The sequence below is a fragment of the Ciona robusta genome, chromosome 2 (assembly GCF_009617815.1).
Source record: "Ciona robusta chromosome 2, ASM961781v2".
NCBI lineage: Eukaryota > Metazoa > Chordata > Ascidiacea > Phlebobranchia > Cionidae > Ciona > Ciona robusta.
The window spans coordinates 6,153,054-6,177,698 of NC_143236.1; the positions used below are offsets into that span (position 1 = coordinate 6,153,054).

Here is a 24,645-nt window from a genome sequence, read left to right on the forward strand (position 1 = left end):
CTGAAAGTGCAAAAATGCTGACATTTGAACATGTCTCAAATAAAAAATATATTTATAATGTATTGGTTTTGTGACTTCCAACATTTAGTGAACCGCCATTGAAATTACTAGTAATATAATATTATTTATTTTTGTGTTTTTTTATCAGATTTATATAAAAAAACTTTGATTCTTTTTTGCTAGATTGAAACTGTATCTTTCTACAAAGCTGAACTAAGTTGTCAGAATCATGGTGGCCACCTTGTTTCAGTCCATTCTGTTGATGAAATGGACTTTATTAGAAGTATGTTTAATTATGTCATTTTTTCCAAAACAGCAATAAAAGTTTAAATTTTATTCAATAATATTTTAAAATTTCTGAAATATTTGGCCAATTTAAAAAAAAAACAAGTCCAAAAAATTGTGTTCTGTTTAGATATATATTTTGCTAAAAAGTTTTACCAGACTCCTGTTAAAATAGAATCTTATCATTTTTGTTTGTTATGTACTTCATAATATTTGAATGTTACTTTATTATGAGAACCACCTTCATAAACACTAGATCAGGGCCAAATTCAAGAATTTGTGACAAGTTTTAAACAACCATTTTACTAAGGTATTAAAAAACGCAGATCTACTTTCACCACATGGAGATATTAAAGTTTGGTTTGGAAGAAGAATAAGTCACAATGGAACAAGTTTTATTAAAAATAATTGTCTTTGGACTGATGGTACAGATTGTGTAAGTTATTGTTTTACTATTTTTTCATTCAAAATTAAATTTTTGATATAATTTTACGTTTACATGTTAACAATACTTTATTTTAAACAATTTATTTTTTTATGATTTTTAAGTTTTTAAAATTAATGTTTTTTTCTACTACATTTTTATGCGAATGTAAAACTTTCTGGCATTAGTTTTTTGGTTTTAAAAATGTTTTTTTACCAACCATGAATGATTTTTAATTTTTTACCACATTAGGATTTTTTTTCCCCTGGTTCCAATTCAACAACACCTGATGTAAATGGGGAATGTCTTGTGTACAGAACAACTAACAACCTATGGGAGTTGGACCAATGTGCTGCCCGCATGTATCATGATGGGACAGCGCACGGCTTTGTTTGTAAAATTAACCTTCGTAAGTGAATAGGAATTGGTTAAGTCTAAGACAAAGCTTGGGTGTTGAAACGTTGATTTTTAATAACTGTTGGTATAATTTATCATGCCAAAATTACATTTCTTGAAAATTAGCGTTTATTTTAATGTTTAATCTTGAAGTTGTAATCTTTTTTTAAATATAGTATGTGTATGGTTCTTACTGAACATCCATAGTTCAATTAGTACATGTATGGCTTTATTATATGCCCGACATAGAATATCTGTTTTATACTATTCACCCAACTTATAATAAATAGTATTTTTTTACTCTATCTTTAGATCCAAAATTTCTTAATGTTAAAATGACATCACAATCCTTTGCCGTGTATCCGGGGTTTGCAGAAATGATTATCAATGGGAAGAAAGTTGATGTAGGTGTTTGTTGTGTTTTGTGTGTATGAATAAGTTAGTAATTTATATTGTTGCTGGTTTATAAAAGAACAGCCATGTTATTACTTCACAGTGAGCAGGAGGTGTATAAATACACCATGTGTGTCTGGTGTATAAGAAGACACCCATGTTATAACCCCACAGTAAGCATGAGGTGTATGATAACACCATGGGTGTCTGATGTATAAGAACACACTAATTATAATTCTGTAGTAAGCATGTGTCCTGGAGTGTATGACTTCCAAACTTGCCATTATTTGCATTCAAAGTTAATTATATTCTGCCATATTTACAATTTTGCCACAGTGGGAAAGTGATGACCAGAAAAAACTTGAGGAGGGTTTAATTCATCTGGCAACACTGGATAAAGTTGGAACACCCCTCTTCACTGCAAGTGTTAGCACTGATGATGGAACAAATATGGATCCAGTTTTAGAAAACTTTGCCACTACAAACATTGCAGAGGTTATTATTACTTTGATTCTCTGATTGTCTTGAACCAAAGTTATAACTTGCTAAGGTCAACTAATGAAGGCATTATGATGTAATAATGCTATCTAAACGATAACATTATTTCAGTGCTTGTCTTAATTGCACCTGGGTAACAATTGCCTAACTGTAGGGTGTCAGTACGATATAAACATTTTATCCGTAACTGTCCTTAGTTTATTGGAATAGATAATTGCCCAGTAGTTATTTTAATATATTTTTACTTTTTTATTAATTTAGCCAAAGGTATCCTACATTGCTTTGGCAACAAGCGGAAAATTTAATCCAAAATTATGGAATCTGTTCAAGTCAAAAATGACAGCAGTTCCTCTAAGACAATGCTTCTCTGGAATACAGTATGAAGGTACTTTATCTTTACTGTGTGTTTTACTTTTATTTCTGTATGAAGGTATTGTCTAACTTCCTGTGTATGTATGTAATTGAGTTTATACTTTATATTATGTTTGTTTAAATTCCTAATTTTAATTTGATCTGGAATCTTTTCCTTTTTTTGGAGAGATGCAATTGAAATTTTAAGATGTCTTAAAAGTATCCCTAATCAACACTAGAAAATGTTAAGGTTTTGACAATATTTCTGTATGTTGCTAAAGCTCTTCCTTTTAAACAATGAGATACAGGGTTCAAAGCTTGATGCCACCACTGTGACGTGGCATGTTTTGTAAAGAAAAATTAAGTTAGGTTGCATACATACTTGTAAGCAGGCATGAGGTATATGCAGCCACTGACTGCAAACTTTGTGACAAATAGAGGACTCGTGTTATTCCTCTGTATTTACTATGCCATGTGTATTATTCTTTTTAATTTAAAAAATGCTTAAATGTAGCAAAACTCAGATGGTCATTCTTGACTTAATTATTTTTTCCATTTTGCCTTAAAAGGTTGGCAAGTACCATCTAAATCATATTGTTTTGTTAAAACATTTTACAGATGCCATTCAAGACGCAGATTTTAGTGTAACAGAAGACAGAAGGGCTTTACTTGGTTGCCAAGGTTCAACGTGTGCTGGTTGTTGGGGTCCCGTTGTTTTCAGTAAAGATGGGGAACCCACTTGTCGTATGTACACTGATAATAATGGAGACAGTTATGGGGTAAAGTTGTTAAGATTTTGTTGAAACAAATTCTTTTTGATATATTCTATGTTATCAACTGTTTTTTGCTAATGTTTAAAATTATCTACAAAAACTGGATAAGGCAGTTTAAGAACCCATAAAAAATTTAACCAAAAAAAAACATTTTGTTACATTTTTTGAGTATTGTTTTAAAAAAGAAAGTTATTTTAGTACACATCAAAAAGCTTGATATGGAATCATAACCGATTTAAAAAACGTGTTCGATATCGCTCGAAAACACTGAGTGAATTTGGAGAGACATCAACATTAATTTGTCCATGGTTGTCAACCCAACTACAAAGCATGGGATTTAATGTGTAAGTGTCTAACAACATTTTAAAGATTGTCTAAAAATAACACTTAAACACTTTTACACTTTACTAAAGTTCTCCCATTCTACACATATGGCAGAAAAGTTATCTCGTTCCAATAGAGCATGCGGAATATATTCTGATTTTATTCTTTATTTTGTATATTTTTTTGGTGTATACATTTTTTTATAAATTTTTTAACACACCCTTCAATGGTACCATCAAGTCTTAAACCTGGTACCATTAACCTACAATGCAAAGCCCTAACACACCACTTATGTTTATTAACCTTCTAATTTTGTCATGTTTTAGTGTATAATTGCATACTCTAATGGTACCTGTCATGTTGTAGTGTATAATTGCATACTCCTCTAATGGTACCTTTAACCATGTTTGATTGCATTATGAATGTTCTAATCACTGTAAATGAATGAATGCAACTTACTTTATCAATCCGTGGCCGGAAAAAAAACAGTTGGTGTTAATACACCTCGTGCTAGCTTATAAGTTGCCATGTATGTTACTTTCTGTTTATTGTGTCATCTCTTCTGTCATGTTAAAGGGATATTGTGGACGCGGATACTTCTCCTCCCCATTCTAATGCAACTTGTACAGCTTCACCATGTGTCCACCAGATCGCCTGTCAAACATTTGACGTGGCTGATGTAAGTTGGCATTTATTATATGTTTTTACTGGTGCACTAAAACTGTAGAAAGACATTTAGTAAAAAGGTCTTTTGGAAATTGATTGTTTTCACAGCAACAAAGTTGACACAGAAAAAACTTTTTTATAGTTAAAAAATAACAAAGATCTATTTTAAGTCAGAACATGTTACACACTGGTGATCTCGAATGAAGTTGGATTTTATTTAATTTTATGCAGAACAAAACCCACAAGTTTACATAGTAACTCATAAGCAGTCATGAGGTGTGTGAAACAGATCACCCGTGCTATATTGGTGTCATTGCGCTGCCTTAAGGGTAAATAATTTACCAATGTGTAATCCTAATTTTGCTTTTACAGGATCCCTCTGTAGTAAACACTATGGTGTTTGACAGTTACCTGTTATTCTGCAAGCGTTTCCAAACCACTGGGAAGTTTTATTGTCATATAAACCAAGGATTGAATATATTTGGTGATAATAAAGCAGAAGTTACCCTGAAACTTCCCTTACCTTCAGGTTTGTATATCGGCTGTTGTTCTCATAGATTATGTTAGGGGCCACACCGATATACATCACTCTTCTAACATTGTATGTATGGAGATCATTTAGCAAGATATGAATGAATGAATGAATGAAACTTACTTTATCCTCGCGTGGCCGGAAAACGACAGTCCTTATCACACGGGTTTAACACCTCGTGCCAGCTTACGAGTTGCCATGTATGTTACTTTGTGGGTGATTATTTTTTTTGAATTTTTTAATTTTTTTATGTATGGCTGATAGTTTGGACAACCCATTAGTGACCACTGGGTTGAAGCAATTGTCGTTAAGTGTCTTGCCCAAGGACACAAACGCCCACAATGGTAGCAGCGACGAGCCTTGAACCCATTACCTATGGTTACAGGCAGGCGCGATAACCACTACGCCACGGCGCCGGACAAGATAGTTCATAATAATAACAATAACTTTATTGTCTCTTCAATTACGGTAGCGAAGATTTAGAAATATTTTAAATGAAAAGACAGGATATAATGACAAACCAATAGTTGTTAAACATGCTTGTAGTTAAAAACATATTTACATTTTGTTGAAAGAAAATAAGTGTGGTCTTTACACCTAGGTTAGCAATAACTGCTATAATAGCCATGACAGCATAACCCTGTTGGTAACGGGATCAGGAACTGAATATACAAAACTGCTGATGTTACACAACACATCATGTTATAACTCATGAATTGCCATGTACGGATAAATAATTGAACTCATCATGGTCATACACTTTGCCACTATTTCTTTTTTTATATCCACAAAGTTAAGCAATGCTTACAACATTTGTTTTAGACTGTGTTGCTAGTATTTAAGTATTAACTAAATATTTAATAAAAAAATGTTTTAGCTCCACTGTTGGCCACATTTAATGATCTTATACACCTTGGTTCGATCCCATTTGAATTTGGGACCACACATTCAATCAAAGAGCTTGTATGGAAAGCTAGTAACTGGAAGTGGACAGACAACCAGTTTCCTGTTTTAATTGATGGGGTTAAGGATAGAGCAATTAGAATAAGGTATTTAATGAAATTTTTGAATTCAAATAATATAATTTTATTTAATAATTGATATACCACATTGATGCCTATAAATAGAAAAGGGAAAAACAGAGATAAAATCAAAGTAATTAAGCACCGACTGTAAATTATAAGAAACTTATTTGTTAAAAAAGTGTAAAAACTGGTACAGATGCAACACGTTTTCAGTTGTTAAGAAGGCAACTTTTTAAGATAAAGAAACAGAGTTGCCCTCCCATGTTTGGGTTGATAAAAATATATCTAAAATTTAAAAAAGGAAGAAAAGGAAAGATAAGAAATCTAAAAGTTGTAAAGTTTACCTCTTGATATTAACCCAGTTCGCAAGAAGTGAAAACACAAGGCAATGTATGTTGGGGAAAGTTGGGAAGTCCGAGGTGTCCAGATGGTTTTAGTTTATCATTCTGGATTCGTATTGTCTCTTTCCCAGATTCTGGTCACTCTATTGTTCTCAACACAGGTTTGTTTCTAAATTATTTGGTGCAAATTTTTAATACTTTGTCCTAATGCCTTTTTTCTAATGAGTTATTAATTTAAACAAATTTGTTTATTGGACTTTATTTTTATTATACATCTGTTTTTTAAATGTTTTTTTTGTTTAGACTTGTATCTACTACTTCTTTGTTAACAAATAAACTGTTTTTGGTGAATTTACAATTATTGTTCAACTTTAGGTGGTATTGGCACAAGTGCGTCATGTTCTGGGTTGGGAGTTTACATCACCAATGGTTATTTACATGTGGTTGTCAAAGCACTTGGTAAAGCATGGAATACTGATATTCCTATTCAAATCAAGGTAAAACAGAAGTGTTAAGCTGCTTTTTAGTGATTTATTCAATATTTCAACCACATAAATTCACTGGCATTAAAAATTTTATCAACCCAAAAAAAAAAATGTCCGGCGTCGTGGCTCAGTGGTTTAGGCGTCTGCATCGAGAACCGAAGGGCCCCGGTTCGATGCTCGACGGCGGTACTAATACTGATCGGCGTATGTGTCCTTGGGCAAGACACTTAACGGACATTGCTCCAACCCAGCGGTCACTTATGGGTTGTCCAAATTACAGTCATACACAGGAAAAAAACAAACAATTACCCACAAAGTTGCATATATATGGTGACTCGCTGCCCAGACGAGGATAAACCTTAAACCTTCTGTGGAAGTGCGTCCGGTTGTGACGTTGTGAGTACGAGTGTGGTTCTCGAATGATGTTCGCGAATCGTGTGAGAACGAGTTCGCAGAAATAGTCCGCAGATGGAGTCCTATATATACGGGTCAAGAATCGGGACAAAAAACGGAACTTGGTCGGACCGGAGAACGAGTTCGCAGAAATAGTCTGCAGATGGAGTCCTACGGGTCAAGAATCGGGACAAAAAACGGGACTTGGTCGGAACGGAGAACGAGTTCGCAGAAATAGTCTGCAGATGGAGTCCTATATATACGGGTCAAGAATCGGGACAAAAAACGGGACTTGATCGGAACACTGGAGTCGGAACATGATAACAAGAACTTCACTACCGCGAGCACGTCACTTCCGGACGTACACGGGTGTTGGGGTAATGGGCCAAGTCTGGCCTAAATCCCAGGTCCTCACAGACCTCACCCATACAGAATAGAATAGAATAGAATAGAATCAACCCAAATTCACCATCACAAAATATGACCTTAATTTTTTTTACTAAAGAAATGGACATATATTCATCTGAGCTGGGATCCTAAGGATAATTCTACTGCAACCAATCAGACTGCTGCGATTTTAAATGGGACAACATCATGTGATTCGGAGCTTAGAATTGGTGGAAGATTTAACAGCGGAATTTTCGATATAGATGACTTGTATTTCTTTGATGAATTTATGTCAAGTGATGACTATGCTCAGGCTACAAGTAAAAAGTGGTTGATTATTTTGTTCTGCCGGTGAAATAATTGAATATGTTAATCAACTATGTGTTTACAGTCTGTTAAGTCTAGCTATTAATTACTAAGTCTGTTAACCAACAAATATATCAAACCTTTTTGCAACAACCTTAATATTAGAAAAAAATTAGTAGTAAGGGTTTAGTTCACCAATAAAAACCTATTATTTTAAAGTTGAAATAAGATTACCAACTGTAAACAATTTAAAAAAAGGAACGAATAATTTTATTTAAAAACTTGAAATCATTCTCCACTTTGTTTTATGTTTAGCCACAGTCTTACCGCATCGCCACAAGTTATTTGGTTCAACTCACTCATATTCATATTCAACACCAATTACATTCGAATCTGGAACCTTCTGTTCAAGGTAAATTTCCTTTTAATAATAATATTTTGCTTGAGAATTTTTAAATCTGAAAAAAAAAAATTTTGTTTTGCAATTTTTTAAACCGAAAAAAAAAATTGTTTTAGAATTTTTAAAACCGAAAAAAAAAAATTGTTTTATTATTTTCAAAACAAAAAATGTTACTGTTGGTAAAAATTAAATAATAATACAACATTTACAGCAACACGATAAACGACCACAGAGGGTGTGCAGACTTTGGTCAAACTTGTCCAGGTTCTTCAATGTATTGTAAACTTGGTTTGACTGTCGCGTTTCATGTTGAGGTAAATTTTTTTTTAAGTTGTGGGACAACAACGTTTCAAATAACTATACAACTATATATTATAATTGTCAAACAATTTTTAGGGTAATTTTTTTTTTGTGTATGGCTGTTAGTTTTGACAACCCATTAGTAAGTATTAGGTTGAAGTGTCATACATGCCCCCAATGGAATCAGCATCTAGTTTTAAACTAGTTATTCTCTCGTTACGAAAGGAGGGGCCAATGTGTCTGTAACAACATGTTTAAAAAATAACCACCTATAAAGTAGGAACGGGCACAAGGTGTATTAAACAGAACCATTTTTTTATCAAGACCTTTAACACTAAACTTTTAACATATTCTTTTTAGTTTGAAGAAACTCCTGAAAATAATAAGAGAGTTCTTCTTATATCTAACCTGCCAAGTGGAGTTGTATCATTGGGGTTCCGTGTTGAAGCTTATCAAAGCTCCACAGATGGTTCACTCTGGGAAGTGGAGTTAAAACATACATTTACAGAGAATGGGGAATACCAGAGCAAGAAAATGAGGTAAGATAACATTAGTTTACATCTTTGAATTTATTTTTTAAATAAATAACATAGATCATGTTAGTTTTATATACTATATATTTTCCAATTATATTATTTCTACTTACAACATAAAGAAACCAATGAAGTAAACTTGTTTTTTTACAAGTTTCCACATAAAAAGTCATACCTTGAATTTTTTTAGTTTTATGATGGGCACTGGTGTGAAATACATGTTTTGGGTTCAAATGTCACCGAGTTGGGAATGGTCATTCTGCATGCTGTATCCCACGGACTGTGTATACCATAGTGGAGTTTTTCCTACTGGTTTTCCAACAAACTCTGACTCCCATACAGAACTTATGGTAGGGCCAGTAAAGATTGCTGCAACCACTATACAGATAGATTGGGTTAAAATGACAGATGTGTGGCTGATTGAACAATCTCTGGACCTTATGATGGTGGCAGGTTTGTAAAGTGTGCTTATGTTAAGTTTAACACCTTAAACTTTATGTGTTTTACTTATTTTTTCTACTTATGTATTAATTAGCATTTTAGTTTTTTGAAATTTTAGGAGAATCGAAGTGCCGCTTATTTTTTATTGAATTAATGAATGAATTTTTTTAGTTATATACCTTGGTGTTATATTTAGTACTCAGCTTTGTTGGAAGAGTTTTTCTTGTTTTTTGCACAAAACAAACATATTTTTCTAATCCTAATTTGTCTTTTGTATTATTTGCTGTATGAGCAGATGAAGTTAGAATGGGTGAATCGCCTATACATTGGATGGCCCAAGGTTCCAATGACTTTTCCTCTCAAAACGGGCATCAGTTTAAGGTAGACAGCAATTTTGTATAACATATACCATTGTTAATATATATAAGTCTATGAAAGCTGTTCTAGTCATTTAAAATCAAGTTATATTTATATACTTATATGTTGTAAGCTAATTATAACTTATTTGTTAAAGGTATTTTGTTGTATGCTAATTGTTTTCTTAAATATTTTTTTTTATTTCTATGTGTAGGTCAAAGGACTTCAGAGCAAAATGTCTGCTTCTTACGATGGCCCAGTAGGTCCAAGGCTAGGGTTCTGGAATAACAGAATAGAGCTTGCCACAGCACAGCAGGCAGGGGAAGATTTGGAAACTCGTGCTGGCTGGTTAGAACTGGATACAACCAGTATAACTTGCCTTCATAATATTGACCTTTGCGAAGATGGATTCACAATCCAGTTTTGGCTTCTGGTTCATGAATGTCGAGTTGCAGTAAGTTCCGATAAAAAAACTTTGTAAAAACAAAGTGTTTGCTTATTTTAATTTGGTTGTTTTATATTCTGCCAGTTTAAGAAACCTATGAATATTAATTTTAAATGCCCAAAGCCACTATACTATAAACTAGTGAGAAATATATGTGTAATGGCGTTTCAAGTTTAATTCTATCCTTGCCAATTTAAACATTGGTTAGGAAGTATTGGGTTTAAATCCAACACTGAGGTTATAAAATATTTTGTAACGAAAAAGTCTCACTGTGTTGAATATTTGGATTTTGGCCAGAAAACTTAATGGTTGTGAACTATACAGTGTAACCAATTTTAATTTATATTTTAATGAGCACAAACTTATTTCCTCTGCCATTTACTGCATAAGAACTGTAATCAGGCAAAAACAAAGACATTTAAACATGGCAGTTATAAGTATTTATTGTTATGTAAACACTAAGGCATTCTTTTCCATTAAATATAAAAATCCGTCACATAAGAATTACAAAAACACCAAAGTAATATTTGTTCAGTTAAAATAACCCAAACACTTTCCCAGGAGCTAGAAAATGATGATGAATGTGTTTACTTGTCAACGGGGGGTCATGCTGCCCCACTTTCACGAGGGTTCACATTTTCACAAATCGTTTCCAAAGCAATTTATCAAGTTGTGGTGTCAACTTCAGAGAGGTTATGGAGAATCAAATTTAAAGCAGATTTTAAAACCCTGTATTCCCTTGTCCGAATTTCCTGGCAAAAAGATGCAGGTATGCAGATGGGCAATGTTTTCATCATGGTTTACAATATTCAGCCTTGTTGGAGTTTATAAATAACTTGATTTCAACTTTGCGTACATTTTTACACACAAATAAAACATTCGTAAGCTGTTGAAATAGTTTCTGTCTGTTGAAATGTTATCTTAGTTTCTAATATTTAGGATTTCGATTTGTTTTCAGGGCTTAGTCTGTTTCTTAATGATATTTTAATGCACCGAGCAACCGACTGGGATTCGATATCTCCTCTCTCTAGCGCCTCTGGTGGAACTTTATCAGCAGAATATTATGATCCTTTTACTTCATTAACAATTGGAAAGAGAAATGACCATTTAAGTGGTTTCAGCACATTCAGGCTTGCGGATATTCACTTCTGGAGCAATTTAGTTGAAGGAGCACCATTTAGAATGCTTGGTAAATAAATATAACATGTTAAAATGTAAAATAATGTTAAATGTTTGGTTAAAATCATTTTTTTTTCTAATTGGAACTAAATTTTAGACAATATTTCTAATTTAGAGTTTTCTGCAGGTGACGTATGCAGAAAAAATTGGAGACAGATAGGTAGCATGTGCTATTACCATAAAAGTGGAACCTACACACACAGCCAAGCGGAATCTGCATGTAATGCATTTGCAGATGGCAGCACCCTGCCTATTTTAAACTCACTATCGTTATATGAATACTTTGCCGACATTGTTGGTCTCACTGTTTCAACATATTGGTTAGATCTTAGCAGGGTCGACAATGGCGAGAAATATAGGTGGAACTTTATTCAAAGGACAGTGGAAAGCATGGTGTGTACATTTACATCATATTATATAATGCTAAATTTATACTACTTAAATCGAAGAGTGAAGTAAAGTTAATATTGGTATTATTATAATGTTGCTAGTTTACATAAATACGTTACTTTTTTTTCTAATACATTTGTTCATTCATTTATTCAAATATTAATTCTCAGAGTTTTGATTCCTTCATGAACCTTAGTTCTGCAACGGATTCTGCGAAATTCTTTTCAAAAACAGGTGTTTATGGATATCCAGATGCTTTGTGGAGTTATGAGCAAAACACTAACGCTCAACTCATTTGTCAGTTGCCACTTGTTAAAGGTAGGGTATTCCTTATTTTTATTTTATCTTCTTTAATTATATATCTAGAAAGTATATCAAAATGATCGGAAAAAGCAACTTTTGTATATTCATAATTATATCTTAGTTAAATAATTTTTATTTAATTAATGGGCACTTATTGTTCAGATCTACCCAAATAATTGAACCCATTATGATTATCTGCAAATTGCCCAATTGTTTACCAGTTGGTTGTATTTATGTCGTTTCTTTGCTAATTCTATATATTCGATTTTCATGTGCTTAATAATTTGGTTATAGAATATTCTTGTCTGTGCTAAAATTAATATCATTGTAACAAAAACATGATCTAACTTTTATACAATTTTCTTTTTAGACTATTTACACCAAGGTTGTTACAACTTTGACAATGATTTGTCGAACCATAACCACCTCATGGTAAACCTGCATAACCCAACCAACCACAGTGCGAATAGTAACTCTATTGGATCATATAGCCTACCGCAAGCATGTATGGCTGTTTGTTATGAAAAGTTCAATTCATCAGTGTCAGCTCTTGCCTCATGGAAATGCAATTGTATGGATTCTAATTTTAATACTACTAAATTGGCAGCCATCACATCATTAGATAAATCTGACTGTTCTTCATCATTTTTTCTTGCTCAAAATCAGCAAACGAGTCTTGGGTATTCTAGTTTAAATTTCCCCCTCTCATCTACTAAGGATCTGTCTTACATCCCTGGTGAATACTGTGGGGCTACAGAGTGGGGCGGGGGTTACAAATGTGGAATTAATATTTTGGGGCAGCAACATGCAACAGTGTATGCAACAAGTACACACTTTGCTGTGTACACGCAAGTGTTTCCAGCTACTGCAATTTCTTATGTAATGTCCCCAACTAACCAACCTGATATACAGCAAGTGGTAACGTACTGGATTACCATTCTAAAATGCGAAAATTCCAAAAACCCAAGTTCAAATTGCGCAGATGATGAGCTTTTGTGGTTCCACATCAGTTTTGGAGATGGGAGCGAATTGGAAAACTTTTATTATCCCGATTCTCTTCGTGCTTCCCGTTTTGTACATGCCTACAATACTTCCGGCGCTAAACATGTCACCACGACAGTTAAAAACATGGCTAAGTATGATGCTGTTTCACAAACATACACTGTCAAAGTGTTGCCTAGTATAGAAAAAGTGGAACTGTATTCTGTCGAGCTGGATCTTGTGCAACCGGGGCAACTTGCTGTGATTACTACCATTGGTCTTTCAGGCACCCATATGCAATGCACTTGGGTGTATGGTGATGAGTCCCCACCTGAAACATTGTCACTTGAACAACTCCCCATACCTACCACCTACCACAGGTACCAGGAAGCAGGGGAGTTTATTGTAAGCGTACGTTGCTGGAATCGTCTGCAGTCTCGAACAGTTCAAACACTTGCCGTCGTCCATATGTTAATACATGGGCTTCAATCCGCAACTGATGCAGTTGTAGAGTATGGACAACCATATCTTCATACTTGGAGAATTATCCAAGGATCTCATATCGACTGCCTGGTCTTTTTCGGCAACAAATCTCTCACCGAAGTTACGCAGGATTATTTTGAAGACGTACAAAACTTCGATGAAGCAATGATGTATTATAACAGCGATACTAAAGTTGGTCATGCCAGAATACCTACTCAACTGTATATTCAAGACCCTCAAAACAGCGACAGATGTTTATTACCTGGAGAAGCAACCACTTATACCTTACTTGTCTCGTGCTATAACGGTGTGACAGACCCGTCCCCTTCCATAGCTACCTATGTTACATTTGAAGTCCCAGTGAGTGGGTTTACATTGACCAGTGAGAAGCAGATAGCACAAGTAAATGAGGAGATCTGTGTAAACGTAAATATCTCGTCTGGAAGCAATATAATTCTTAGTTGGAACTTTGGCAATCCACTTCACCCTGAGTACGATGTAGTTGAATATTGTGGAGAGGATGAATGCAGGGCAAGGTGAGTGGTAACTTTATGTTAAGTGTGAAAGGTTCTTATATTTAATTGCTCCCTTAAGCTAAAAGTTACTATGTTACTCCTGGTTAAAAGGAGTATACTCTGTAAAAAAAGTTTTATTTTATAACATGATTTTAAGTATCTAACCATTATACATACCAACGAAAAATCAAAATTTTTGTATTGATAGAAATTCTCAAATGTGATGTAAAGGTAGTGACAAAGTTTTAAACAATGAAATAGCTTCTTATAATTTTTTGTTTCGGATTCGGTATAATAAATGATTCCTCTTTGTAAATAAATAAAAAAAACATAAACTTTTTATGTTTTAGTTTTTGATTGAACATAGCTACATACTATGCTTACTTTATTAGGTTTATTAATATATTTTTTTATTTTCCATTTTAGACAGGCATGCTTATTGTATGAACACCGCGGTGATTATCTGATCTCTGTTCAAGCGTTTAACTCGCTTGGATCAACACAGCGTCAAATTTCGTTGGGTGTTCAAATTCCCATCACCCAACTTGAACTCTTAATAACCCCTGCTATTGTTCCAAATGACGTGACAGTTTTTCTGCTACGTCATCCTAACCCAACACCAACTGGAAGCGGATTGGTTGATTTTGGAGATGATTCTCCAATCAAACAAATCGATTTAGTTTTAAATGATAAAACAGGAGAAATGAACTTTACGCACAGGTAGAATACAGCATTGCGATTTTAGTGTAAATTAACATTTATAGAAAAAAATTCAAAGATTATAATTTTTATATTTAATACTTAACTGTACAAATGTCATATATGTTTATTGTTTATTGCTTTTTCCACTTTTCAAACCTTTAACATTTTGCTACAGTTTTCCAACATCGTAACCTCTCTAAATTTTCCCAACACTATTTAATATAATAACAGTAATGACCTTGCTCCAACCCAGTGGGCCCTTATTGGTTGTCTAAATTTTAAATCGTAAGCCGTATTCTAGTAAAAGAAATCCAGGAAAGTTATCACCTACAAAGTTACATACATCGTAGCTCTTAGACGGGCACATGGTGTATGAAATAGAGCACCAATAAAATAATGACTGCCTGTGCTTTGCCATGCAAACATAAAACAAGTTTGTTTATTGATTTAACTTGCAAAGTTACCCAAACTGTCTTTATGACAGGTATACACAGGTTAAGATATACACAGTGTCCATTCACACATACAATGAAGTAAGCAGAATGAATATTACTCAAACTATACAGATTGGTTTAAACATTGAAGGGGAAAGTCTAACGCTTGTTTCAAGCAGGTAATATTGTTATGTATAACTTACATGCAAAAAAATTGTATTTTAATATAAGTCATGACATTATGCTTAGATCTTTAATGGAAACTGTGTGAAGGGAGTTTAAATGTGGAGTTGTAATCATCTGGTAGTTCAAGAAAAAGAAAATTGCTTTCCTGATTCTATCCTATATTTGCAAAAATGTTGCTATTTTTTTATTAATGAAATATCAACTTATGAAAAAATGTCGTTAACAAAAAAAGTCATTAGTGGAAATTAAAAAACTATTTTTATATTTTCAGTTTTGCTCGTTCTGCCATTGATGATGTATTTTTTCATTGTTACATAACAATTGGATCGGAAGTTTCATATGAAATTAACTTTGGCGATAACTCAAACATTTTACAACTTTCTGAAAATTCTACCCGGCGGTCACCAGAACACCCTGACTTCCACAAAATTCAACATAGATATCTTAATCCTGGAAATTATGTTGTTTCTATGGATGTGTGGAATGTGTTTGATCGACATCATGTTGTATTAGATCAAATGATAATCGTCCAAAACCCTCTACATAGTGGGAAGTACAACTTAACAGAAGTTTCTGTTCCTCCTATTGCTTTTCCACCCGGTGAAGTTTTATTTTATGGTAAACTTATCCACGATGGTAGCCAAGTGCCTGCTCCATCTAATGGCTGGGCAAATAATGTTTATTCTCTTTGGAAGTTTCCGGGCACTGGGGGGGATGAAGCTTCACAGAACTTTTATGGAGAACATGAGATGGGTACGTCTATTGGTAAAAGTAATTTTCTTCCTTTTTATATGGGTCCTTAAAAATCTAGAATTTAGGCCAGATTTGGCCCAAACAAGACTTCATTTGCGTGCTCGAACTACATTTCTTATTGTTTCCCAAATTTAACTAGTCTTTTCATTGAAATAAGTTTAAACCATAAAGGAAATTTTACCTTTTAGAGATTTTAGGTTTGTTACTGGTTTGGTAACTTTTATAAACCACTAATTCTTTTCAATTATGCAAAAACCTGATTTATTTCAGACATATTCCCTGTCTCATTCACTTGTTCAAAGGAAAATGTTGGGGATAACTTGGTCAAAGTTGAGCTGAACAATTTGGTTAGTTCCTTAATGTTAAAATATTCATTTAAAGTCATGGAAGTTGTCGGCAATATTCAGCTCACGCTCTCTAACCTTGAAGACCAACCTGATGTTACTGTAACAGATACCACCAAAGTAGATGTATCTTTACACCACCCTTTAAAGCTTACTGTAGCATTGGACAAAGGCTCTCACATTTCATATCAAATTGACTTTGGAGATGGCAGTTTTTCTTACCTAGACAGTCCCGTTTTATTTGCTGTGGATTTAGATGCTGAATTTAAACATTCATACAAACAAGCTGGACTTTACTCTATTAATGTAAAAGCTTCCAATAATGTCAGTGAGAGCACCAAAGTTTTTAGTGACATTGTTGTGGTGTATCAACATGTGGGTCCAGTGACAATGAACATTCAGTATATTGACTTTGATGAAGAATTAAATGAAGTTGATGTATTTGAGCAATCATCGGAAATATATGCACTTGTGTATGGCAAGCAAGGGTTTGAGACAAGGTATGCACATAATTGTCTTGTTTCTAGTGTGTCATTTTATTGGCGAGTAATACGATATGTGTCTTTTCTCTCACATTCTCAAGTTAATACATATATTATTCACTATCAAGCTACAACAATGGTGTCTTTTATACACCTAAAACAGAGTTATTAAAACAAAGGTGTTTTATATACACTAGAGACATTCATTTAAACTAAGTCTTTTTTCAGTGTCCCAGGTTCATATTTCTACCAACAAAGCCGACCTTTGAAGCTGCATGCTGGGTTATACAATGGTTCAAAAGTAAACATGGTTTGGGAATTTGTGGATGAACAATTTTCGGTTCATTTTGATTACAATGAAAACGGTTATTACAGTTCATATGTGGTGAATGGCAGTGGGATGGTGTACGTACTTACAGACAACACGGTCAAATTGTAAGTCTTAACTTATGTTTACAAGTTATGGCATATATGTCATTGGCTCAACGAAATAAATATTTAACAAAAAAAAACTGCAAAACATGATTGAATCTCAAAATCTGGAGCGTTTTAACTAAATCATAAAATGTAATACACATTCTCCCATTCTGCTATTTAAACACTGATTAACTTTTTGTTCAAGAATTCTGCTCACTATCAGTATTTCACTTTGTGATACTGAGTGTATCTTGGACTTGTTTACACAAGACAATTGCTTTAACCCAGTGGTCACTAATTAGTCTTTCAGTTTTAGCCACAAAAACAAAAAGGTAATCCTCCAAAAAGTTTAGGTAGTAACTTGTAAGCAAACACAGGGTGTATGAAACAGAACATCCATGCTGCCACATGAGTGTAAATAGGTTACGTTCATTTATTTATTTTAGGTCTGGTGTTCACATTAAGCGTCTACGGAAACTCACAACAGCCGAAGTCAGTTACCTCGGCCCTGCTATTGCTTCGGGAAACAACAAATTCAACTTTCTATGGGAATCCAGTTTACTTGTTCGATTTTTAAAGTCGGGCTCTTCCAAAGTGAAATGTATTGCCTCTAACCCTGTTAGTTCAAGTTTGAAAGAAACTGATTTAAAACTTGTATCTGTGATAAAAGATCTTTCATTTATTGATGCTGAACCACCAGTGGCAAACAGGACAAGTAACATATCTTTCTCAGTGAAACAGGTAAACCATCATTATGGTAATATTAAATTTTGTGGTATGTTGCTAAGAGTCTTAGGTTTTTTTTTACACTTATCTTAATTTTGATGATTTTAATATTGCAGCGATAAAAAAGTGGATTTATAATATTTGAAACACATCACCAATGGAAATTAATAATAAGATTTGTTCTAATAAATCATTGTAGCTCCAAATTACTAAATATGAACATAAGATTATTAACTCTATCTTCTTTTCTCAAGGTTGGGACTGATTCCTGCTTCCTTGTTGATCCGGGAGATTCTTCCAGGATATCCTCATTCGGACTCACTAGGGATTGTCTCTTGGATGTGAGGATCACTGAGGACAACTTCTTCTTGATCACGGAAGACAAATCAGAATTTTCTGGAAGAAATTTTTCGTATTACAATATATCTGCTGGGAGATTGTCGGAGGGAATCGTCACTTTGAATCTTACAATGCAACATGTTTACACACAACCTGCGTTTCTAACTGTAAGTGAAATTTTATTTCCTTTTTTTGTGGTTTTGTTTCCTTTTTAAAATTTGTTTATTTTTTCATCCAAAAACATTTTCTTTACTTTTTATTTTAATGCACTTTGCATAAAAAACAGTTATTACTTTTCTGTCAAACAATACAATAATGTAATAATATCCTATATCAAACAAGCATATTTCATGACTTACATTCCATAGATCAAAGTACAGGGCTTCAACTCAGTCACCGCAGTGGAGGTCTCAATAGATATTGCCGTGACAAAAATTATTTGCGATTTTCCAACTGTTGCGATCGAAAAACTAAATGAGAACTCGCTCCAAAACGCTCGCAGAATCTTCAGCTTTCTTGAGTTTCGATTGTTTTCTTCTATCAGCATTGATTGCTCTTTGACGAGGGTGACCATTATCACCTGGCAAGCATTTACCATCTTCGCTAAAACAAGCACTGATATTGTTACTACAGAAGAGGTGGAAGAAGACACTGGAGAATTTGTGGAACTTCCACAAAGTGCGCGCAAATTTGCCTCACCAAATATCAAGTTTAAATCAGTAGAAGGATTAAGGTTTACTTCAAAATCTGAAGATATAACTTTTAAGCCAAGGTTTTTTAAGATGGGTCCTCACCTTGTCTGCATCAACGTGGCGATGTTTCAAGTTCCCGGAGTGATTTCTTCTGACTGCATCTTCTTGGACGTTATTCTTCCTCCAATCTTGGCTGGGATTACTTACGGGGTCCGTAGAGCAGTGAGCCATGGGCAGATGATTGAGATGGATGCGGGATCCGCATCTTATGACCCTAGTGAGGAGAGCTTATCAGATGCAATAGATCCAAACATCATCACAACATCCTCCAACTACACTTACTCTTGGTCATGTCCCATCCTCCTCACTAAGCCTCTGGAAGACCAAAAAGATGAAGTTGAAATTCTCTTCGATGGAAAACCAGGTAATATTTAACTAATGTATTGTTTTTAATCACAATGTATTGATTAATTAGTTAGACACTACTTATATACAAAGGTACAAACATGTTAACTTGTAAACAGACACAGCGGTGTGAAATAGAATACGTTATACCCACAGTCGTTGACGGCCACACGAGATAAACAAGTTACATCCATTTATTCATATTCATTTTAAAAATGTGGTGGTTTCATATTTGCATGAGCAAAATAAGTACAAAATTAAGATGCTAGTATTGTACCATTAGAAGTTACTTTTCTTAGAAATTTAAGAAAATAATAAATGTCTAAAATCTTGTTATAGGATATTGCTAATATTTCCTATCAAGCTTAACATTTAACAAACTTTTCATTTCCATGTTATACTACCATAACATACATTTATGAAACACAAATTACTTTAGATTGGATTACTCTCCCTGTTTGTCTCAACACAACATTATCTTGCTCAAACAAACACAGAGTTATTGAAGCTGGATCTGCAATATTTTATAACATAACCTTAATCAGGTATTACAATAGTCGTTTTCTATTGAATTATTCCTTAATATTTTGTTTTTACTAAATGCAGTATGTTTTTGTTTTTAATCATTTTATTAGTTGTGTGAATTATTTTTGTTACATTATTTGATGGTGTAAATTGGTTGCAGTATTTTTACTATTACTTTAGGACCTTCTTGTTTCTTTTTTAAACTTTAAATACCTTTTGCTTAAAAACTAATTTGGAGCAAGAGGCAATAAGAGAATTTTTACGTTATTTACTTATTATTTATAAAAACCATTCCTAAATTTTAACCCCACTAACAACACACTTTTACAGCAATGACACCACCAACATAACTTTAACACAAACCTTCAAAACTTTGTGTCATGGTTCAAGGTCATGTGACCTCATACCCCAGTTATGGTTGAATGATCTAGTCTCGAATAATTCCCTTCAACTTTTAAATCAAACTGAAGAAACTTGTTTAATGGTTCAGTATCGCTGTGATGTGCCAGGTCTGTTGTTTTAAAATAATATTGGTTGCTTTGCTGCCTTAGCTATGGGAAAGTCCAGTGCTTTGGCTAAGTGGTTAGCCCGCCTGCCGCTAACACATAAGTAATAAGTTCAAGGCCCGTTGCTGCTATTATTGTGGGCATATGTCTCCTTCGGCAAGACACTTAACGGCAATAGCTCCAACCCAGTAGTCATTAATCGGTTGTCTTGTCAGGCAAACATAAAAAAGAAAAAAATCCCTAAAAATATATCACCCACAAAGCAACATACATGGCAACTCATAAGCTGGCACTAAGTATATGAACCCCGGTTTTATAAAGACTGTCATTTCATGGCCAGGTAAGGATAAAGCAAGTTACATTCATTTATTAATAAACCGCTTAAAAAAATAAAAACATTTGATTAAGTATTGTCTACAATTAAGTGCAGTTGTTAAAGCTTAAGTGTCCTGCACTGTGTAAAATGTTTTGCATGTTTTCTCTTGAACTGTACCATTTTATTTATTCAGCCGATTCCACTCACTTTAAATTTATCAATTCTACATCGGAATGTTTGACTTCTGGGTATTATGGTGCAATAAATGGCCAAGTGAATGCTGAATGCGATGCCTTGTTGCTCAACAATACATGTACCAAAATACAGGTCAGTATATGGTTAAACTTGAACAAACATAAATGGCTCGTTGTTTGTCTTCTAGGTGTAGCAACCACGCTTCTTTTTTTAACTTTAATTGAAACATGTTTTTACCTGTAAGCGCTTTAACAACCGTTATTTTAGTGCTACATTCTGTCTTTTTATTTTAAATATTTTTTATTCTTTGCAACTGTAATTTGAGAGACAAATACAAGTTATTATTATTAATATAACTATTATGTGGCTCTTCTAGCACAATCGATATGTTGGTTTACATTTTGAGCAGGTAAACACTTCTGCACTAAGAAGCAACAGCGAATACATCGTTCGGTTAAAAATCAAAGACAAAAGCGGTCGTTCTGCAAAAACTTTTCAAGTTTTGGAGCTATCCGGAGGGGAACCCCCTAAAATAAAGTAAATCTTAAAAAATATCCGATTTTAATTTGAAGCTTTGCTTTTATTTAGTGGTAATTTTTCATAAACTTTTAATACAATAGGCAGTTATCTTTTCATAGTAATACACTTTTTAATAAACTATAGTATTAATCTAAGTCTTACAAATTTAATTATCATAACAATAAAACTCGATATTCCCAGGATCACCTGCTTAGTAAACTGCAATATCAAAACTAACACCAGGACAGCTCTAAGTCTTGTGGTACAGCTTTCTGATGAAAACTCAATGGTGTATACTAACAATAGTATTCGTTATAAGTGGACTTTATTCATACAAACTCAGCAGGAGGGCGAGAGTGAGGACTTGTTTGAAATCGTTGATAATTTCAATGAATTATCTTCCACTGGTAAGTTGTACGAAACAATATTTAGGATACAACCAGTGTATTATTGTGCAGGTGTTTATGCTTGCATACAAATTTTAAACAATATTTTAATTCCCCAAAAATTACTTGATAAAATAGGATTTTAATGTAGGAAAATTATGAAATAAATGATTCTGTTTTATTATTTCCATCATATTCTTAAAGTTTTATGGGCTGAAGATTGAAACATTATAACCAAAACCAATTTTTTTAGAGGTTTGTTGATTTTAGAGAAGTGTGTTATTTTACAAGTTTGAGGAAATAGTTGTGTTTATAACTATTCGTTAAAAAAATCATGATAAAAAAGAATAGAACCAAAACCAATTATTTTTTTAGGTTTGTGTTTTTAGAGAAGTTTGTAATTTTTACCAGTTTGTGGAAATAGTTGTGTTTGTAGCTAACTTTAAAAAAATCATGACAAAAAGTTAATGCTGTACATTAATTTCAGGTAGTGAGAGTGTTTCCCTTGTATTAAGACCCCACTCCCTTCTACCTGGTAAGAAATACCACGTAAGAATCACTGGCATCACTGCTGATACTGCACCTGGCATCACTGAGATGGAGTTGTCAACAAACCTTCCCCCATACGGTGGTTCATGCAGTATTTCCCCTTTAGAAGGTAGGAATGCAGTGATGTATCTAGATCTGCATTTTTTCTGATCTATTTGAAAAAGAGACAGGCGATGCCATTCAGGCGAAATACGTATCTTTTATTATACAATTAATTAAACTTGATTTTTGTCTGTTACGTCTACATATTTCTATACACAATAATTGTTTAACTCAATGAGCACCAGATCAAAGTCTTATTTCCAGAATTTATTACAGTTAGATTTTCTTTCTTGTTATATGATGTGTTATCTCAGTACATAGCATGTTCTTTTTCCATTTCCATTTCAAGTCCTAAACTCAAAAGATTTGACACATCTGTTTTGTTTTCTATTAAAGCAGATGGAACAACTTTTTAATATGTTAGCATATGTCCAGTATATGTAATACTATTCTTGATAAAACTGTAAAGGGAAATCTCCACCTTTTACCAATAAAGCAACTTGTTTGTCATATTAACATTTTAAAATGTTATTAATTTGTTTGGTTTGTTACAGGTACTGCAATAAACACAACATTTAATATAATATGTGAGAATTGGAAAGATGAGGGATTTAATGTTGACAGAAGTACTTATATATCACCGAATGATTATACGCTGGTGTATCAGGTACTTATTCAAGTTAATATTTAGGCCTGTTTTTAATCAAGAAGTCTTTGTTAAACCTATTTATAACATTTTTGAGTTATGCGACCGCAAAGATTTCTGACAAAATAATTCAGTATTTTGAGAATTATGATAAAATGTTAAAGTTTGATTTGGTAATGGTCTAATACATCTTCATCATTAATTTTCATTTTTCTGGCCTGAATAACACTTAAATAGCCTCCACGGCATTTTTCCAAAACCCAAACCTTAAAATGTGTTTGTCACATACAAAAATAGACAAATTATTTACATTCCATCTCCAGGTATTTTGTCAAACTGATCCCACCCTCCCACAAACTTTACTTTCATATGGAAACACAGCTTCATTACTTGATAGATATCTACCTCCTGGTTTACCACAGTATGACTTCAAGTAAGACAATAAAGTCTATTGAAATAATAGTAGAAAGCAGCCCAAGTTTCATGGACTAAGTCTACGTTTCCTGGTGTAACTTACCATTGAATCTCACCCATATAGAATACTTTATATATTTGTTTATTAAAAATCAATTGCATCTGTACAATAAAGGGCTTGCATTTACACATATTTTCTACCAGTGATTTTACTTTTCAGAGTATGGATCCAGGTTCGTGTGTTTGATGAATACGGAGAATCAGCTGTCACCAATATGACAGTGAAGGTTTATGAAGCTGTAAGTATGAACTAAACGATTTCACATCGTACAGAATCTGTGCCATTACATACCTCATACAATTACAGACCATATCAGGATTTTGTGTTTGAGTGTAGGTGATATGATATTGAAGTCAAATTTGTTTAGCTGTTCTATTACACTGTATGTAATATTTCTGTGTAGAGAAACAAACGTAACGAATGAATGAATGTAACTTACTTTATCCTCGCGTGGCCGGAAAACGACAGTCGTTATCACACGGGTTTAACACCTCGTGCCAGCTTACAAGTTACCATGTATGTTACTTTGTGGGTGATTATTTTTTTTGGATTTTTTTCATTTTTTTATGTATTGATAATTCAGACAACCCATTAGTGCACTGGGTTGGAGCAATTGCCGTTAAGTGTCTTGCCCAAGGACACATACGCCCACAATGGTAGCAGCGTCAAGCCTTAAACCCATTACCTCTGGGTTACAGGCAGGCGCGCTAACCACTATACCACGGCGCCGGAAACACTCAATCTTTAACATAAATGGTACTTCTATATATACATATCCTTGGAAACTCTATCCTAAATTGATACTTGCATTTATCACCTTACAGGAACTATCTAATGAGCTTTTAAAGAATTTAACAAATGCTGAGATTCTCACATCAAGTACTCAAAAAATATCCCAACTATCTGGTTCTGTCTCTGGTGTTTTAAACAGACAGGTATGCACACTTTTCTTATATGCTGTAAAACACATGGTAACCATGTTCTTAATGCCCTGTTGGCCTATAAGTTATTATGAGCATAATGTCATTAAAGTGTATACTATGGGACATCAAATGTGTTATTAAAGTGTTTTTTTTATCTCCACTTCTGCGGTTGTTGTA

At 33.7% G+C, this 24,645-nt stretch overlaps 1 protein-coding gene across 2 annotated transcripts in view; it reads left to right on the forward strand.

Moving 5' to 3' along the window:
* LOC149740594 (uncharacterized) overlaps window positions 1-24,645 on the forward strand; it is a 50,778-nt gene that overhangs the window by 12,986 nt on the left and 13,147 nt on the right. For both annotated transcript variants that reach the window (XM_089872657.1, XM_089872658.1), the window contains 43 exons: window positions 184-283; window positions 612-721; window positions 962-1,118; window positions 1,418-1,509; window positions 1,835-1,993; window positions 2,258-2,381; window positions 2,966-3,126; window positions 3,319-3,464; window positions 4,021-4,123; window positions 4,483-4,639; window positions 5,520-5,691; window positions 6,030-6,169; window positions 6,384-6,505; window positions 7,392-7,593; window positions 7,895-7,991; window positions 8,191-8,293; window positions 8,640-8,818; window positions 9,003-9,265; window positions 9,549-9,634; window positions 9,825-10,064; window positions 10,617-10,824; window positions 11,014-11,244; window positions 11,362-11,627; window positions 11,795-11,942; window positions 12,298-13,927; window positions 14,333-14,626; window positions 15,093-15,221; window positions 15,500-15,981; window positions 16,252-16,825; window positions 17,036-17,242; window positions 17,671-17,965; window positions 18,205-18,456; window positions 18,658-19,405; window positions 19,826-19,931; window positions 20,242-20,420; window positions 20,927-21,060; window positions 21,338-21,465; window positions 21,649-21,854; window positions 22,321-22,491; window positions 22,979-23,091; window positions 23,394-23,503; window positions 23,705-23,783; window positions 24,370-24,480. In XM_089872657.1, coding sequence (XP_089728783.1) covers window positions 184-283; window positions 612-721; window positions 962-1,118; window positions 1,418-1,509; window positions 1,835-1,993; window positions 2,258-2,381; window positions 2,966-3,126; window positions 3,319-3,464; window positions 4,021-4,123; window positions 4,483-4,639; window positions 5,520-5,691; window positions 6,030-6,169; window positions 6,384-6,505; window positions 7,392-7,593; window positions 7,895-7,991; window positions 8,191-8,293; window positions 8,640-8,818; window positions 9,003-9,265; window positions 9,549-9,634; window positions 9,825-10,064; window positions 10,617-10,824; window positions 11,014-11,244; window positions 11,362-11,627; window positions 11,795-11,942; window positions 12,298-13,927; window positions 14,333-14,626; window positions 15,093-15,221; window positions 15,500-15,981; window positions 16,252-16,825; window positions 17,036-17,242; window positions 17,671-17,965; window positions 18,205-18,456; window positions 18,658-19,405; window positions 19,826-19,931; window positions 20,242-20,420; window positions 20,927-21,060; window positions 21,338-21,465; window positions 21,649-21,854; window positions 22,321-22,491; window positions 22,979-23,091; window positions 23,394-23,503; window positions 23,705-23,783; window positions 24,370-24,480 — 9,714 coding nt within the window. The remainder of the gene's footprint in view (window positions 1-183; window positions 284-611; window positions 722-961; window positions 1,119-1,417; window positions 1,510-1,834; window positions 1,994-2,257; window positions 2,382-2,965; window positions 3,127-3,318; window positions 3,465-4,020; window positions 4,124-4,482; window positions 4,640-5,519; window positions 5,692-6,029; window positions 6,170-6,383; window positions 6,506-7,391; window positions 7,594-7,894; window positions 7,992-8,190; window positions 8,294-8,639; window positions 8,819-9,002; window positions 9,266-9,548; window positions 9,635-9,824; window positions 10,065-10,616; window positions 10,825-11,013; window positions 11,245-11,361; window positions 11,628-11,794; window positions 11,943-12,297; window positions 13,928-14,332; window positions 14,627-15,092; window positions 15,222-15,499; window positions 15,982-16,251; window positions 16,826-17,035; window positions 17,243-17,670; window positions 17,966-18,204; window positions 18,457-18,657; window positions 19,406-19,825; window positions 19,932-20,241; window positions 20,421-20,926; window positions 21,061-21,337; window positions 21,466-21,648; window positions 21,855-22,320; window positions 22,492-22,978; window positions 23,092-23,393; window positions 23,504-23,704; window positions 23,784-24,369; window positions 24,481-24,645) is intronic.